Here is an 18,146-nt window from a genome sequence, read left to right on the forward strand (position 1 = left end):
GGCAAAAAAAAAATGGTTAGATGTTTGTTGTTGTTGTTGTTGTTGTTAAGTTGTTTAGTCGTGTCCGACTCTTCGTGACCCCATGGACCAGAGCACGCCAGGCACTCCTGTCTTCCACTGCCTCCCGCAGTTTGGTCACTCATGTTGGTGGCTTCGAGAACACTATCCAACCATCTCATCCTCTGTCGTCCCCTTCTCCTTGTGGCCTCCATCTTTCAGGGTCTTTTCCAGGGAGTCTTCTCTTCTCATGAGGTGGCCAAAGTATTGGAGCCTCAGCTTCACGATCTGTCCTTCCAGTGAGCACTCAGGGCTGATTTCCTGAAGAATGGATAGGTTTGATCTTCTTGCAGTCTATGGGACTCTCAAGAGCCTCCTCCAGCACCATAATTCAAAAGCATCAATTCTTTGGCGATCAGCCTTCTTTATGGTCCAGCTCTCACTTCCATACATCACTACTGGGAAAACCATAGCTTTAACTATACGGACCTTTGTCGGCAAGGTGATGTCTCTGCTTTTTAAGATGCTGTCTAGGTTTGTCATTGCTTTTTTCCTAAGAAGCAGGCGTCTTTTAATTTCATGACTGCTGTCACCATCTGCAGTGATCATAGAACCCAAGAAAGCAAAATCTCTCACTGCCTCCATTTCTTCCCCTTCTATTTGCCAGGAGGTGGTGGGACCAGTGGCCATGATGTTAGTTTTTTTGATGTTGAGCTTCAGACCATATTTTGCGCTCTCCTCTTTCACCCTCATTAAAAGGTTCTTTAATTGCTCCTCACTTTCTGCCACCAAAGTTGTGTCATCAGCGTATCTGAGGTTGTTTATATTTCTTCCGGCAATCTTAATTCCGGCTTGGGATTCATCCAGTCCAGCCTTTCTCATAATGAATTCTGCATATAAGTTAAATAAGCAGGGGAGACAATATACAGCCTTGTAGTACTCCTTTCCCAATGTTTGTTTGTTGACTGGGGCACAAATCTTAGGTGCAAAATTTTGGGAGCAGCTGTAACGGTCTCAAACAGAAGAGGAAAACATGAATATGTTGAGAATAAGCTTGTATGCTACAAAAGGAAGTCAGCATGACTTCATTGAATTTACCGGATCTTTGCTTGGAGGCAGGAAAATGAACAATGAAGCCCTTGGGTTCTCCAGCTGCTGTGATGCAGCCTTCTCTATCTCCCAGACAGAAGGTTATTGGGAGGAAGGCACCCTTCCAAAAGCAGTTCACAGTGTTCCCCTCTCCATGGAACACGATCCTGCACCTGCTCGTTTTCCAAGAACATTGTGTCACTGAAATATTGAAGAGCCAGCAGTTGGAAAAAACCTTTCCTTCAGCGCAGACAGTCCAGGAATCAGCGTGTTTTTACATGAGTAGAATATGTCCTTTTTTAAAAATGCATCTCTGGGTTATTTGTGGGGCATAGGAATTCGTTCATCCCCCCCCCCCATAATAGTCTGGCCCTCACACAAGGTCTGAGGGACAGTGGACCGAAAACGTTTGCTGACCCCTGCTCTTGACTGTTAATTTAACTGATTTAATGCTGGGAGGAATTCTACATTGCACTATGTCTATCATTCTGCCAGGACAAGCATTGCAGCTTGCCAGATAAAACAATCCCCCCTCCCTTCCCAATTTTGGGGGGCACACAGGGGGGCAGCCCTGCTGTGTAAACAGAAGTCATTGCACAGGGCTTCTGCTTATGGGACTCAATTGCTGAATCCCAAACATTGCTAGGACCTTACAGGTGTGAAACATAATAGAACAATTTGCTAGCAAAGGACTAGACCTTGCCTTCTCATTCTATCTATATCATCATCCAACTGAACTGGCACTTGAAGCTTATTTCAACCCTGGTGACAACAACTTCCTTCACTGGAGTAACTGGCTACCTTAAGAGGTCTCGGGGGACAAGTGAGGGGCTGCTGCTTGTTCTTCCTGAGCATCTGCCCCCCGAGGCAGCTGCCTGACTCTGTTTAATGGTAGGGCAGGCCCTGTCCTCTTTACCTGCTTGAGAATTGAGTAGAATGCATGGTGGTACCCAGAAACTAATGCCAGTGGGATGTGAACTGGATTGATGAGGATATAAACAAAACTCCTTCTGAAGGCTGCCGTGGCAGGAGAGCACCAAGGACGACGACAAAGAAGCCACAAAATAAACCAGGACACCAGTATGCTAAAATATTTTACATTCCTCTGAAATCTCTTACACAAAACTTTGCCCGCAATTCCCCCATGTGTTCTTCCAAATAAAGCCCTTTAGAGTTATGCCAAAGACCCGGATTTCTCGTGTTTGCTTGCAAATCCACCCCACCCCCCGCCAACAGATGTGCGTACAACTTCAAGTTAAAATTATTTCAGACACAGAATACACACAAGTTGGATATTAAAGTTTTACAGTGCTATAAATACAAGCAGCCAGCTTGGCTGAGATTACCAACAGAAGAATGCTCATGCCTCCGAACAAAACGAAAACTAGAACTCAGCAGGCTAGAAGGAAGATTTGCCCAAATGGGACACACACCCACACACCGCCCCCCCCTACTAAAGTCGCTTGGTCTGCGGCCGTTTCCTCCAAATGAAGTGGAAAAGCACCGCACAGACAAAAAACTGGTTCAGGTCACAACACAGTTTAGTTTGCTCGGTTGCAGTCATGGCTTTTGCAAGTGGGACTGTGACCAGTGGCTTTAAAAACGAGCAACAGAAAAGAGGAAGCACAGCAGCCAGGTACTTCCGAAATACCGTCCGTCACAAATTCCCTTAAATTCCTTCCTCCCCCCTCCCTGCAACACCAGCGTGCAAGGCCAGTCCTGCACTGAAGTTTGCGGTTCCTCCCATCTTTATTTTTAAAAGCCCACGCCGCACGCTGAATTTCCATCAAGAGACGCAGATGGTCAAGGGTTGAGGGACGTCGCTAAGCAGCCAGGGAAACCTCTGCTGGCTCAACTGCTCGCGGGAACAAGGAGAGTGCTTGCTTGCTTGCGTCCCCGACGCTCTGAGCCACGGTTTGACGCACGGCTAAGTTTGTTGTCCATCGGTCTCTGTGGAAACACTTGGTTCTGCAGCTGGGGGCTGATTGCCGCCGACGGCAAGAATACTGTCCGTGTCGACGGGTGGGACCAGCGTCAGGGACTCCACGCTCAAGCTGTCCGTGCTGTCATTTGAGATGAGGGAGATGGTGGGCTGCGGGGCAGGAATGAGGCTGGGAGATAAATTGGCCGTTTCCGCTTCTGTGCTCCTCGTCAGGTTCTTGCCAGGCTTTGAGTTGTGTGCAGAAGGGTCGTCCGCTGCCGGCGAGTGGCCGGAGGAGGATGCCTGAGGCTGCTCGGTGGCTGCTGGGTCATCTGTTCAGGTGAAGGAGAGAGAGAGAGAGAGAGAGAGAGAGAGAGAGAGAGAGAGAGAAGGATATTATGCCTGGGTGTAACAAGCGTTATCATTAACTGAAAAGGGCTGCCTCTTCAGATGGAAATCAATGCGGCAAAGGGAGCTGAACTAGGACCTGGGAGGCCAGGGTTCGAATCCCCACTCGGCCATGAAGCTCACTGGGTGACGTTAAGCCAGTCTCTGCCTCTCAGCCTAGCCTACCTCACAGGATTGTTGTGGGGATTAAATGGGGACAGGGAGAAACCGTGTGCACCATCTTGAGTTCCTTGGAGAAAAAAAGTGGAGCATAGCGGCAGTAAAAGTATAATATTGTGCAAATGAACAACATTTCACAGGGTGGCAAAAAGGAGGCTTGGGCTCAAATCTCAGTCCAGACACAGTCTGGTGTCAGGTCACCTGTGGGTTCAATGATGAGCTAGTTTAGGTGCAGGGGGAGCTTTGGCATCCCAGATGCTGCTGAACTGCAACTCTCATCATCCCTGATCTTTGGATGCACTTGCTGGGGCTGATGGGACTTGTAGTCCAGTGAGATCTGGAGGGCCAAAGGTCGCACAAGGTTCCCCACGCCTCCCTAGCAACACAGACAGCCGCCTTACACTGACCCGGACCTTTGGGTGCAGATCTAGTCCTAGTGAACCTGTGGAAAGTGCTACTTGACTACGTTGCACCCGTGGCAAGAACCAGGCCCTGCTGTAGCTTAAAACAACAAGAACAACAAAACAGCATGGAAGAAGGGTTAGTTCTGCAGAACCTTCATGCAAATACCAAAAACTCAACATTTGTGGTTTTAATTTTGCCAACTCAGTGCTTATTTCCAGTGTTTACTTGCAAACTCTGCTTGCCTTGCCTTTCTCGGGCTTCCCTCATTCCCTCTCTTATCTCTTCCTACGAAATTCTTCTTACCCTGCTGTTTTGACAGCGTTATTTAATCCCTTCTTCTAAAAACCTATCCCACTCTCAAAGGGTTTTTAAAAAAATTTAAATGGAAAAAAAAGACTATGAAAATTTGACCTTGCCCCTCCGGCAACGAAGAGGAATCTTCCTCTGATTTGCAACTGTTCTCTCTTTTTGTTTGCTGAGATCAGGAAAGGATCACATCTAGGGGAGGCACCGGGTCCACCTACAGCACACTTCCTCAACCTGGCGCTCTCCAGATGGTTCACGCTACAACAGGCTGCTGGGAGTAGTAGCACAAAACATCTGCAGGGTGCCAAGGCTGGGGGAAGGCTGACCCATGGGGTCTTCCAGTGTTTCTCAAACTTAGGTCCCCGGCTGTTGTTGGACTACAAACCCCATCATTCCTGACTACTGGTCCTGCTAGCTAGGGATGATGGGGGTTGTAGTCCAACAATAACTGGGGACCTAAGCTTGAGAAACACTGTTAACTAGCCAAACCTTTCTCAATGGAAAACAATCTTACTCGGCTACGAGTGATTGCCAAAGAGGAAGTAGAGCTCTCTCATCTGAGAGTCCTCCTATCCAAGAATACAGCGTGGTAAGGCTTTGCATTTTTAGGCAAGATCTTAATATCCTCTGCTGACTTGTTTGCAGCATAATATTTTAATGCCTCTTGCTGCTTTGTGGTTATTTCTGTGATACTGTTATTATCATCCTTACTGCCAGGCATTGCTTTCCTCTCTGAGAAGTTTAAAATCGTAAGGCAGGCGTAGAAGAAAATGAAACAGTGACGGGATGTGAAGATTTACTGATTGTCCCTGCAAAATCTCGCTTTCAGCCCTCTTTCGTTGATTGGTGCTGAAGATACTGTTCAGGGAGCAATCCCTGAAGGATCAGACCCCCTGTGGGCGTCCAGTGACAGACGTAGCCCCCAATTCCAGGCACTTCTGGGCACAAGGACCCTCGGGCAGAAAGAGACAGATTTCAGGGAAACAAGAGCAGCAACCGAGGCATGGATGGCTTTGTCCAGAATAAAGAAAGAAACTGGGTGAAAGAAGCCCTGGACAGGTGAGCTTTGACTATAGAGGGAAATAGCTGCACCAAGCAAGGCAATTTCAGTAGCTGTGTTTCCCTGAATGTTTCTCTTTGTGCAACTGCTGCAGAATATCCCCAGCTTTTGTGACACCCAAGAGACAACTGCTCCAGGCGTTTTGGTTCAGATGGAGACATAACCTCCTCTAAGTGCATCATGCTACACTGCTGCCCTCTAAAAGAGCTGGGGACCCCACTGACCTCAGAAAGCACTCTCTTATCACTCCCCACAAAAATATTTTTACCCTGCTGTTCTGACAGCATCATTCACTTTCTTATTCTAAAAGCTTATCGACTCTCAGTTTGCAATAAAAAAAAAATTCCTCACGGACATTCTCCAGCATTTTTAGTGCGATTTCCTCCTAATACACACATTTCGGTGTGCAAGTCTGCCGCATACACTCATTTCTACCAAGCGTGCCCCCCTGACATAATGCATTTTGTATGCTGTTTTCACTATCGTGTGCAATTTAATGGGCATCTCTCCCCAGCATATGCATTCTTGAAGGCATTAGATGGCTGGAGGAGAACCGCATTGCAAAATTCAGAGAAGTGCAAATTTCAAACGGTTGGCAGCGCCTCGGTTTGCATATCATTTCAGAAGGCCGGACTGGGCAAGTTGGCCGAATGCAAACCGACTCCAATGTCTCCCTTTCAGCACAAGGTATCTGCAGAACGACCCTCGAAGCAATGCAGTGAGTGGTGGGCACAATGGATTTTGCATTCTCAAACGGGACTCTTGCTTGTGCAGAATTAACAGAAATCCTACAGACAGGCAGGGGTGCTGCATAACTTCAAAAAACAACAACACTACAAAGCCAAAACCAGCAGTGGAAGAAAGGGGAAGAGGGAAGCTGAGAATTAAACTTGAGTGCAGTGGGGAAAATGAGAGGGCTGGGTGGACGAGAAATGACAGACAGCAGTTCCTTTCATGGGTAAAGGGTTGGTTATGCTTATTTTCGCAGATGAGGACTTCAAGCCAATGCATATTTTTAATGTCCGGGAAATATAACTTAATCTTTGCTTTGCTTGGCAGCCCCAAACCACGGCTCTGTAAGAAAAGGGGGGAAAAGAGACCAAAAGCTGCAGAGGAAATGGTGACACCCATTGCTCTTTCTCTCCCTCCCCAATCCTTCCCACATTTTTGGAGAGTAGATATGCAGCGGGGGGGGGGGGGTCACCCCTCTAAGAGGGTCTTTTTTTTTTTTTTGCTGCTTAAAGGTGCAGGGCGTGTGCCAAAAAAGAAGGGAGAGGAGAAAAAAGCAGAGTTGCTTCAACTCAAGAGTCGGCGAGGGGGAGAAACCAACAACAGCAACACCAGCATTTCCTTCGAAAATTCGAAAATGCAAATACAACACAGACCAATTCAGTCTGTGCTGGCAAAGTGGTGGGGACGCCTGATGGCAGAGGCTCAGAGGGAAGGAGGCAACAGAAGATTGCGGATCGCAAGTCCCCTGGATGTCTCCTCTCTGGCTTGGGATTCTGTACAGTCTGTTGGAGGTGGTGGTGGGGGTTTCCACAAGAACAGGAGGGAGGAGTTATGTACACACAGAAACAAGGGAGCTTGGCTAATGCAAACATATGAAGGTAGTCAGCTGGGAGGGAGTAAAACTGCAGCCAGTTTTCAGTAATGGGGAGGTTGTGACAGAACATTTTTTTTAATGTTTAAAATAACAATGACAGCAGGTTCCATCCCTGGAAAGGCCTCTCTCTGCCCAGGAGAGCCAGCTGGAGTAGATCTAGATGGGAGAATGGTCTGGCCCAGTGGAGCCAGTTCAATTCTCTTGGTAGGTGGAGTGGGAGAAGGAAATAACAATGAACGGAGAAGGGCTGCGGCCCAGTGGTACAACGTCTCGCACGCAGAATGTCTCGGGTTCAATCCTCAGCACTAGAAGAACCTCTTGAGAGCCACTGCTGGTTGGTGGACCATTAAATGGCTTGACCTGGGAATAAGGCAGCTTCTGTGGCTTCTAAAGCCCATGGGGGGGAAACACTAGGAAGAATGGGAATTAGAATTACGTGTTGTGAAACTGAGCCCACGCGAATTGTCAGTCCAGGCCCTGTTTCTGGAAGTGGAAAGATATTAATTAGGAGACCAGGGTATGGCCAGTCTCTTCCTGGCTGCACAAGTCTAGCTCCGAGGGCCTTCTGGCAGTTCCCTCACTGCAATATGTGAAGCTATAGGAACCAGGCAGAGGGACTTCTTGGTAGCAGTAACCACCCTGTGGAACGCCCTCCTGTCATATGTCAAGGAAATGAGTACAGTGGTACCTCTACTTACGAACACCTCTGGATACGAATGCTTCGGGCTACGCACGTGGCAAACCCGGAAGTAACGGAAAGGTTTCTGCCGCCTGCGCAGAAGCGGGCTACCCTACCACCGCTCGCGCATGCGCAGAAGCGGGCTACCACAGTGCGCGCATGTGCAGAACAGGCGCCTCTGGATACGAATGTTTCGGGGTAAGAACAGACCCCCGGAATGAATTAAATTAAATGGTTTTTGAACATCTCGGAAGCCGAACATTTCAGTTTTCGAATGCCGAAAACCCGGAAATAATTGCTTCTGTTTTCAAACGCACCTCAGAAGTCGAATGGCTTCCGCTGAGTACCCCCCCCCCCAATTTTCTCCACTGAAATTGCAGACGGCCCTTTGCACCTTGTTTTCTGAACGTTTTGGAAGTCAAACGGTCTTCTGGAACAGATTATGTTCGAAAATCGAGGTACCACTGTAACTATACAACCTTTAGAAGACACCTGAAGGCAGTGCTGTATAGGGAAGTTTTTAATGTCTTACTGTCTTTTTTATTTGTTGGAAGCTGCCCAGAGTGGTTGGGGCAACCTAGTCAGATGGGTGGGGTATATTATTATTAGCTGTTTCCTTCAAGCCTGGACTGTCCAGACTGTACAAGCAAGTCCATCTGTAGCATAGGGGTTAGAAAGTCAGACTAGGACCCGGGAGACCAGGGTTCAAATCCCCACTCAGCCATGAAGCTCACTGGCTTCCTTTATTTTCCTTTATTTTCAATGCAAAAAGACATAAAGCTATTAACCCGGGAAAAGGACAAGCGGAAGTCGGTTAGCAGGTGAAGGGTGATTATGTATGAATATCTTGTGCACATATGAATTTATGGAACATAAGTATTACAAGAAGATACAGGTATTAATATTTGGGTTAATCTACATTTAAATTTACACATCAGAATACAGATTTTGCTTTCATTTTTGATTTAAGTTTTGATATGAATTTTTATGTTATGCTTTACGTTATGTTATGATTTTTGTTAGGTTATGATTTAGTTTTACTTATTATTTGAATTGTGATTGATTATTATTATTTGTTATGGCTATTGATAATTTTAACTGGATATCGTTAGTTTTTCTTTGTATTTATATATCTATGTATTTATTTGTTTTTCCTTTTTTTCTTTTCTTTGTTTTTTATGTCTGTTTTCTTTGTATTTTTTTGTGTGCTTGTGTACGTATTTTAATCTCAATAAAGTTTATTAAAAAAAAAAAGAAGCTCACTGGCTGACCTCGGGCCAGCCACAGTCTCACAGCCTTTAAATCATTGTTGTGGGGATAAAATGGGGAGACGAGTGTGTGCCACCTTGAGCTCCTTGGAGTAAATGTGGGGCAGAAATGTAACAATGAAGAGATCCTGGGCACTCTTCTTCCCAAGCTGCACTGTGGGCCTTAGGATGGGCAAGGACATCACAGAATGTGTATGGTGAGAAGCATTTTCTAGGCTTGTGTAAGAACGTGCCCCTCAGCCAACAGTCTCTTAAAAATCACCCTGCACAGTTCAGTGTTGGGTGTGGATCAGCCTTCCCAAAACTGGTGCCACCCAGGTTTTGTTGGGATGACAATTCCCATTAGCTACAGAATGGCCAATGGTCAGGTATGATGTGGGGAGTGATCCAATAAAAACTGGAGGGCACCATGTTGTTGGGGGGGGGGGGGGCTGGAGAAGATGGGTTGCTGCTGAGACAGCTTTGACAGCTTTCTTTCTTTTGCACTACTGGAATTTGTACCCGCTGGGACCATGCTAGTCTCTGCTGTCCGATATGCCGGCAAGCCGAGAGACATTGAGTAATTAATGAGCACAATCTCTATAGCACTTCTCAGTTGGGCTATGAGGATTAATTGACTGATCAATGCTATCGACTGAAGCTTTCCCTGTAAAGTAAAATTCGCCCTCCGCAATTCAAAGAGAGCCGAAGATGCAGGCCGGGGAATCTTTGGCTGTCATTCCTCGATGCAGCAGGCTATATAGTCACACCAGCCCTCTCCTTCGCTAGAATAATGGGATAGAATTGGACGAGCTCTGTTTGCGAAGTGGGACTGGTGGTGGTGGGTGACAGAATCCAAGGGACACCTCGCTTTTCACGGCCATGCAAGGTCTGCAGGGGGCCTAATGGGAGGTTTGCAAGATGCATATGGCTCACTGTCAGTCTTCACACGTCAAAAATGCACGCGGAAGGAGGCTTCCTATGTGCCTTTTCTGTCCTGAAATGCTTGTCCTTACTTGCTTTGACTTTGGTGTAAAGAGAAATGCCCCTGAAAAGTGAATAAATGAAGCTCCTGCCACTGCCACCAGTACTTGGACCAAACAGCACCTGAATGGCAAGATGCACTAGACCAGGCATCCCCAAACTGCGGCCCTCCAGATGTTTTGGCCTACAACTCCCATGATCCCTAGCTAACAGGACCAGTGGTCTGGCATGATGGGGATTGTAGTCCAAAACATCTGGAGGGCCGAAGTTTGGGGATGCCTGCACTAGACAAATTACCGTATGGAGAGGGATAGGAAAGCTGTAGCCCTTCAGATGTTGCTGGACTCAGTTCCAGTCAATGTGGCCAATGGTCAGGGGTGATGGGAGTTGTAGTCCAGCAACATCGGGAGGGCCATGGTTTCTCCATGCCCTGAGTTAGGCATTAAATGATCTGGGGAAATGGGAGGGGTGTCTGCCTCAAATTCTCATGAGAACCTAAGGAGGCTCCCCCACTTTGAAAGGAAAAGGCAGATCTGAAAATATACAGAGGGGAAGCAAACTGATCATGGCCTCGAAGGACAATGGCTGCAAATAAAAGACGGGTGGCAAACAATACTGTAAGAAAGGGAGCCAAAAAAAGCGTCCAACACACAGAGAAAGCGGCAACACAGACTTTACACGTTTAAAAAAAACTGAAAGGAAACACAGAACGCCAAATCGGTCATGCTGTGAACACAGACTGCCTGAACCAATTCCTGCTAAAAGGTTTTTAGAACTGGGGTTCATTCTCGCCTATCTGAACCGATGCTTGAAGCTATGGCGGGTGTGTGTGTGTGCAGAAATACTCCCACCTGCATCCCTTGATCACCTGCTGACAGGTGAGTTCCCAGTTGCCGAACGCTAAGCCACCGACTGCTCAGGTGCCAGGTAAGACCCTTACGCTACCCAAGAGCCAAAAGACACAAGAGTCCTGCATCTTGAACCTTGTTGGAGGCCCAGGGTATCTTCCCACAACCCAGTGGAAGGAGCTGCTCTTTGTTTCAAGGAAGGAAGCAAGGGGGTGGCTGTGGGGTGAAGCCAGGCTGAAGAGCCAAGGAAGGTGCTCCCTTGCAGGGGAATTCTCCTGGAAGGGTAGAAAAGGCCTCTACACACCCCTGGATGTGAGAGAATGCACTGAGAACAGCAGCTGGCTGTTTCTGCATGCGTGGAAGGGGATCGCAGCAACACTCACTTGGCCCCGTAATCTCTTTTTTTGAGGAGCACAAGGGGAGGGAGAAGGGGAGGGAGCCATACACCACACACACACATCCAAGGAGAAACCTGCCTGGAGGGATTTTGCAAGGATTGATGCTGCTGCAGCTGCTGCCGGAAGGCCTAAACCCAGTGTCCACCGTGATTGTCAGCCTCCGAGAGACTGAAGACCCGCCGCCGTCCTTTCCTGCCAGGCCTAACTAGAGGAAAACACAGCAATAGATCACATGAAGCCATTAACAATTGGGTGGGTGGGGGAGAGGGCTAGGGGTGGGGAATCACAGAGACAGGAAGGAAGAAGACATGTTATGGCAGCCTTCCCCAACCCGGTGCCCTCCAGAGGTTTCGGGCCACAAGGCCTGCCGGCCGGGATTTGCGATCCAAAAAGATCAGGAGGTGCCCCAGGGGGTTGCAGGGAGGCTGTGTTAAGAGTAAACATCAAAACGACCATCACCAACACCACAAACATGCTCACAAACAGCTGGCATCCTGCTGTCTTGCTCTCTTCAGAAGCCTCGAGAGGCAAAGAAGAGGTTTGCCTGTTACCGAGTACACAAACCGTCCTCAAGAATACCACATGTTCAGGTTGGCTCGACTTAGGATTGCCAGGCGATGACAGCAGCTAGGCGCCAGAAAAGGACACAGGAAATGTGCAAGGATGACGCTTTTGGGTTCAAAACAATTGGGGGGGGGAGAACCTTGACGACCCACTTAAAAAAGAGGCAAGAGCAATTTTTTACAGATTTCTCGTGGGTTAGCAATATTCCGTCCCACTTAATGGTAATAAATTGCCGGAGGATGCTCCGTCTCCCCCAGAGCGAGCGATAAATTAGGATGTCAGATAAATCTACCCTTTCGAGAAAGGAAGCCTGTAAAATACAGCACTTGGATTACAGTCAAAGCTAAGTGCAGCACATTTTTTTTCTTTAAAAAGAAAAGAAAAAAGAAGATCCAATGGGAAGCAATAAAAAGGAAAAAAAAGAACAGGGAGGGAAGACAAGACAGAACACGGCGGAATTTTGCAAACATAGAAGATTTCTGGATAAACATCGTTTCGGTGGAAGAACAAGACAGAACAACAGGCGCAACAAACATCGTCATGTGTGGGATTCGGCTATGATGGAAGAACCAGGGTTGTGTGGACGGAACGAGTTTCCTACAGAGGGTTGGAGCTCAGACTCGAAGCACAACACAGGACATGGGGGAGGAGTCAAATTTGTGTGTCCCAAGCAGTAGTAGTAGTAGCAGCAGCAGCAGCAGCCTTTCCCAACCACACTAGAAACTCTGCTGGAAGCTGAGGGAGACTGGCAATGGCAGACTGCAATATGGCAGCCCCACACGCCTAAAGTGTCTGCCTGGGTCCCAGCTTAGCACTTGGGAGACTCAGTAGCGTATTACGTATGCAGGGATAAACGTGCCAATAGTGGTGACAGTCGTCATAAGAACGTTAAGAGGAGCTCGTCTGGATCAGGTCAATGGCTCATCTAATCCTGCTCTCAGTGATGCCTATGTGAAACTCGCAACAAGGATCCGAGCACATTCTGATAGCCACTGACTATACTTTACTTTCTTGGATGGGGATGACCCACCTACAGTTGTCTGTGTTCTGGTAAGCCCCCCCCCCCCCGGCTTGACTACTGCAATGAACAGAGGGCTTCCCTTGAAGGCAGTCTGGAAACTGCAGCCGGTGCAAGGCACTGCTGCCTGTTTGTGGTTTAGGGGAAGTAAGATGATGGGATCACATTACAGCAATCCTGGATGCAGTGACTGGGTCCTATTCAAGGCGCTGGCAGTAGCATGCAAAGCCTTGAGTGGCCCAAAGGATCAAAGTTGCTGAATGACTGCCTCTCTCACAGCATGCCTGGGCTGTGAGTTCTGCCAGCGAGGCCCTTGTTTGTGGTACCCTTGGTGAATGGGACGTGGGTAGGGGAGTGGTTGAAGCAGGGCCTTCTTTGTGGCGGCACCCTGGCTAGGGAACTCCCTCGTTGTTGTGATCAGATTGCCCGGCACATTATTCTCATTCAGGGGCCAGCTTAATACTTTCCCCAGCTTTTGCAGCATATCAAAAACATAGAACATTGCTTTATAACGAAGTCAGACCCATTGGTCCATCTAGCTCAGTACTGTCTACACTGACTGGCAGCAACCCTCCAGGGTTTCAGACTGGGCTTTTTCCTAGTGCTGCCTGGAGATGCCACGGGTGGAACCTGAGACCTCTGGCATAAAAGGGGGGTGCTCTACCAGTGGGCTACAAGGCAGTCTACTGCTGAATTGCATATCTTACTATATAACAGATTCAAGGAACTGTCATCTATCCGAGGGTCATCTATCCACACTGTGGTTTTAACGTTGCATTTTATTGTTAGCTATCCTGGGGTGGACTAGAAAAAGAAATGAAATCACAACAATATTAATAATAGGTAATAATGACCAAGATGATGGTTTGCCTTAACCAGAAATGACGTGGGGGGGATCTAAGTAGATACAATTGTTTAAAATTATCATTCCCCCCAAATTTATTACCTGCAAAGGCAGCCTAAGTCAGCTCACAATAATATTACATTAAAACAACACTATGCATATTGCGGAGAGCAGTTAAAACCAGCAGTATACAAACTTTATAAAACCCACCCTGGGACCATGTGGTAAATTGTTGATTAAAAAAACCAACTAATAAATTAATAACAGCCCAAAAGCCTAGATAATCTCTTTTTTTAAGCCTTCATTCTCAGGACACTTCAGAATTTCGGTGGGTGCTGGGATTTGAGCTTACTATGTTGCAGCAAAGTGGCAGAGGGTGGCGTGTTCCTTTTTTCCCCTTCCTGGGAAACATTTTTCTAACACTCTGCCACCTCCCCGGGCTGCCTGAAAAAGCTATTGTGGAAGGAGTTTCCTCCTGGCAATATTCCCCAGGAGCACAGACCACTCAGTGAGATGGAGGAGAGAAAAGGCACTCTTCCAGCACCCTTCAGCCACCCCAAACGGCAGGCGAGCTTGATATAAACCAGGCACACACACACACACACCCTTCAGAATTTCACCCATTTCTTGATCTTCCCTTTGATATGTTTTGAAATGCAATTTCTTTTCTCATGGCTGAGAAATTTTCAGCAGAGCTCTAATATGATCCTCTCCCTCTGTGCCTTTTCAGTCCAGAATTCTCATCTCATGTGCCCCTGGGCAGTGGTTCTCAAAGAGATTCAAGGGCGATCAAAGAAACATTTAAACATTTCAGTGCAGTATGGTATGGTATCCAAATAATTTGGATATACAACCAGAAACAGTATATTCACGCCTCTCTTCAAGGGTGCTGGCTATTCTTCCTACAGTTCTCCAAGGCATATTGTTGTGAACAGGGTTTTTCAATATGGAAGGCCAGAGAAGAGAAAGGCTTCTTTGTGTTGATGAGGAGATGAGAGCTTGTTTGTCTCAAATTAGACCTAATATATAAACGAGATTACCCAGCAAAAGCAAACTCATACATCTCATTGAGTTTGTATGCATACTTTAGGTACATATGTAAGAGGCCCATTTATAATTATATTTTGGGAATGATCCATGTTCTTCTGTAGCTGCATTGTTTTATACTTTCTGGGTGTCCCATGATTATACTATAAAGTAGTTGTGTTCTATGTTAATCAATCAAGCACTGCTGGGAGTTGTTTCTTTTCGTTTTCTGATGTATTCCTTATACAGTGGTGCCTCGACAACCGAATTTAATCTGTTCCAGAGGCACCTTCGTAGGTCGAAAAATTCGTAAGTTGAAAAGCGCCACTGGAAACGCGATTTCCCATAGGAATGCATTGGAAATGGAAAAATTTGTAAGTCGAAGCAATCCCATCTAAAAAATTTGTAAGTCGAAAAAGCCCTAGCTAAAATCGGCGCAGTTTCTCTTCGGATGTCGAGAAATCCGTAAGCGTGCAGCCATTTGCCCTGTTCGTTAAGTCGGAAAATTCGGTTGTCGAGTCGTTCGTAAGTCGAGGTACCACTGTAAATAAAAAATTCAGTCTGGTGCAAGCAAGTTTTTATTCTGAAAGTGTGTCTCAGGCGGGGGTGGGAGTTTGAGAAACACTACCCTAGGGACTCCATTGTTCAGAAGCTGGGGGGCTCAGAAGCAAGACAGATGACCTGCCTGCCCTGGGCAATCCAGACAAGGGCAGAAAGGCGAAGTTTCAGACAACATCCCAAACGTGACATTGTATAACCCTCTCAGCCTTCCTCTGTGCTGTCCCTTTTAAACAGGCAAGAAGCTTAGAAGTTCTTCATAACCACATGCATTTTAAAGGGTGTGGGGGGGTGGTGGAATGCCAACATTGTGAAATTCCTAAAACACCAACTTTTCTCCCTAAAAGAAGAAGGAAAAACAGTGCCCTGGCCCTTTCCTGAGCTCCTTATCTGAGTCATGGATGCAAGCTATGGATAACACTTGTAGCACGTTACCCCAAAAGGTTAAAGGAAGGCAGGAAGATATTGCTGTACTGATGAAACAAAGAATGCAACTAATTCGAACATTTTAGCAACAGTTCTTTGGCGTCTATTGCGCAGGATGAGCTGGGAGGGTTCTGGAGGACAATGCTTCTGGTGAAAGGTGGAAAGGTGAGGGGTCACATTTAGTGTAGAAGAGCTCTTAGTAAGCTTTGGGATGACGTAAGAACCCGTCAGAATTACTGCAGGCTGCTTATTTAATGAGTTGGGCAAGCTCCCGGCTGCCGTCAGAAGTAATGCGAAAGCTTTATCTCATCTGTGCCTTTTGCATGAGGCACAGTCAATGACAGTGCTGCGGACAAGGAGGAGGAAGGATTGCTTAACCCACAGACAAAGTCATTTCACTAATTTAGCAACCTCGTTCGGATATCGGAGGCCAAGGGACTGCACAGCGGCTCCCAGATTATGAATTGCGTTGATGGCAAAAGTAGTTTGGGGAACGTGCTTTGATCTGAATGAAAGTGCTCGTAAAAACACACACACACCTGTTTAGGTTTGCAGCTGGCACCCTTGTACTAAGAAGGGACTTTCCTCACTTCCCAAGACAAAAGCTTCTAAAGTTAGCTAACATCACTGGTTGCTTCCAGAGTTGGCAAGGCTCATTTAATGACAAGAAGAAATGGGAGTCCTTAGTGTGCCTTCTGTTTCAGCTTTTAAACACCTGCTGAAAACCTTACAGGCTTATTATGCAGCCAATGAAGAATGCACCTTTCCACAATGGTTAGCTGATTTCTGACTGTAACTTTAAAATGTTCTCTATCATATTGTTTCATGTGATATTTAAAAGTTTCAATTGTTATGAATAGCAGTAGATAAATATTTGTATAAAGAAATAAATAAGAAACATTTACTTCTGGAGTAGAAAAACCTTTGTTCCTAAAATAAATCAAAGCATTGATAAAGTAGAACTGTAACAGCCTCAATTTCATAGCACAAACCGTGCTTCTCAGCTCCATGGGTTTTATTCCCCCTCTCCAATATTGCTTTCAACCAGGTTTTGTAATATTCAAGGGTGCATTGCTGCCTCCAGCATTAGTTTAGGTTCCAGGTGATTAGAGCAGAACCAAATTTCACATTTTTAAGTGAAACTGTGGAGGTGTGGCCAGCCTCTACAAGTAAGGCCCTTGCTTCTCAGTGGAACAGATAACAGAATTTAAAAAACCCAACACAATAAAATGAAATAAAATATAGTCGGGATGAAAGTTGCCACGATGCAGCCAAGGGGCAGAGGGACACTAGACAGACACTGCAGATTAGTATTTGTGACCTGGAACCAAGAAGAAGAAGAAACCGGTCGATTGTCTGAGCATCTCATATCCATCACGGCAATGGCGCAGCTTGGAAAGTTAACTCCTCATCGCCAAGTTTGTGGTTTTCCAAGGCATCCAAGTTCTTTAATAAATCAATCCCTCTGAAGGCAGAGCTTTCATTTCCCAATGGTACTATACGTACTCCGCTTTTTAGAATTTAAACTGTTAGCCGTGTGTTTAAAGACTGCTAATGTCACACAGAGCTGCCAGTAATTGCTGGAAATAGATTTTAACAACAAGCAACAGCTGACTCCACTCCTTTTTTTGCCCATCTGGGGGCTTTAATTGAATTAAGACCCACACAGCTAGGCGAAACATGTGGTGGAGCAAACACCCCACTGGCAGTCCAAATCAGTGCCGTCTATCTAGTGTGTGTGGGGAGAATAAAGCTAGGGTGGGAGGAGGAACTTCTGCACAAAGGTGAAAGTACCTAGGGCAGGGAAAAAAAACACAGAATCACTTCGTTCTTCTTCCTTGGAAATCTCAACAGAAGATCAATAGCCTGTCAGCAAATGCATTTGTATGAAGGCAGGCCAGCATTTGCTTTTGACAAGTCGGTACTTTTCCAGAGTTTATGATAGGCATGAAATACAGGTGTGCTCACTATGGCACGGGCGAGCTGCGTGTGGAGGTTTTATGCAAGTATCCCTGCAAAAGAAGTTACTCATGGGAGGGGAAGAGAAGGAAAAAGGAGGATAGAACAATTCAAAATTTCTACAGCAGGACTTGCATCTAAGATCAGGCTGTTAAAACTACACACACAAAATGGAAAGGTTACCATATATGAGGAATGAAGCAATATTTGGTATCTGAAGAAGTGAATGAAGCAATATTTGGTATCTGAAGAAGTGAATGAAGCAATATTTGGTATCTGAAGAAGTGTGCATGCACACGAAAGCTCATACCTACCGGTATGACAAACTTAGTTGGTCTCTAAGGTGCTACTGGAAGGATTTTTTTAAAAAAAATTGTTTAAATATTTTGCAGTTGTCCTTGGTAGCCAACAACACTCAATTCCTTAAAAAGCAAGGATGGGGAACCTGTGCCCCCACCACAAGGTATTTTTGGACTCATTAGCCCCAGCCAACATAATCAGGGATTATGGGAGCTGCAGTTCAACATCATTTGGAGGGTTGTAGGTTCTCCACCCCTGAACTATATCTAGGGTGGGCATCTTGTTTGGCACCATGACCATTCCTTAAAAGATGACCTTGAAATTTAGTTTCCACCCCCATGCAC

At 46.4% G+C, this 18,146-nt stretch overlaps 1 protein-coding gene across 3 annotated transcripts in view; it reads right to left on the minus strand.

Annotated features, from left to right (window-relative positions):
* Positions 1 to 635: 635 nt before the first annotated feature.
* The window catches only part of CLEC16A (C-type lectin domain containing 16A), a 100,752-nt gene continuing 83,241 nt past the window's right edge, over positions 636 to 18,146 (minus strand). Inside the window, exons 23-24 of one of the 3 annotated variants that reach the window (XM_035132315.2) lie at positions 11,186 to 11,308; positions 636 to 3,339 (exon numbers count right to left, since the gene is read on the minus strand). In XM_035132315.2, coding sequence (XP_034988206.1) covers positions 3,014 to 3,339; positions 11,186 to 11,308 — 449 coding nt within the window. In that variant the 3' untranslated portion in view covers positions 636 to 3,013. Of the gene's footprint in view, positions 3,340 to 11,185; positions 11,313 to 18,146 lie in introns of all 3 variants that reach the window. The other 2 variants (XR_009558548.1, XM_035132319.2) reach the window with 2 other exon arrangements.

Source organism: Zootoca vivipara, chromosome 14, assembly GCF_963506605.1.
Source record: "Zootoca vivipara chromosome 14, rZooViv1.1, whole genome shotgun sequence".
Classification (NCBI taxonomy): Eukaryota; Metazoa; Chordata; class Lepidosauria; order Squamata; family Lacertidae; genus Zootoca; species Zootoca vivipara.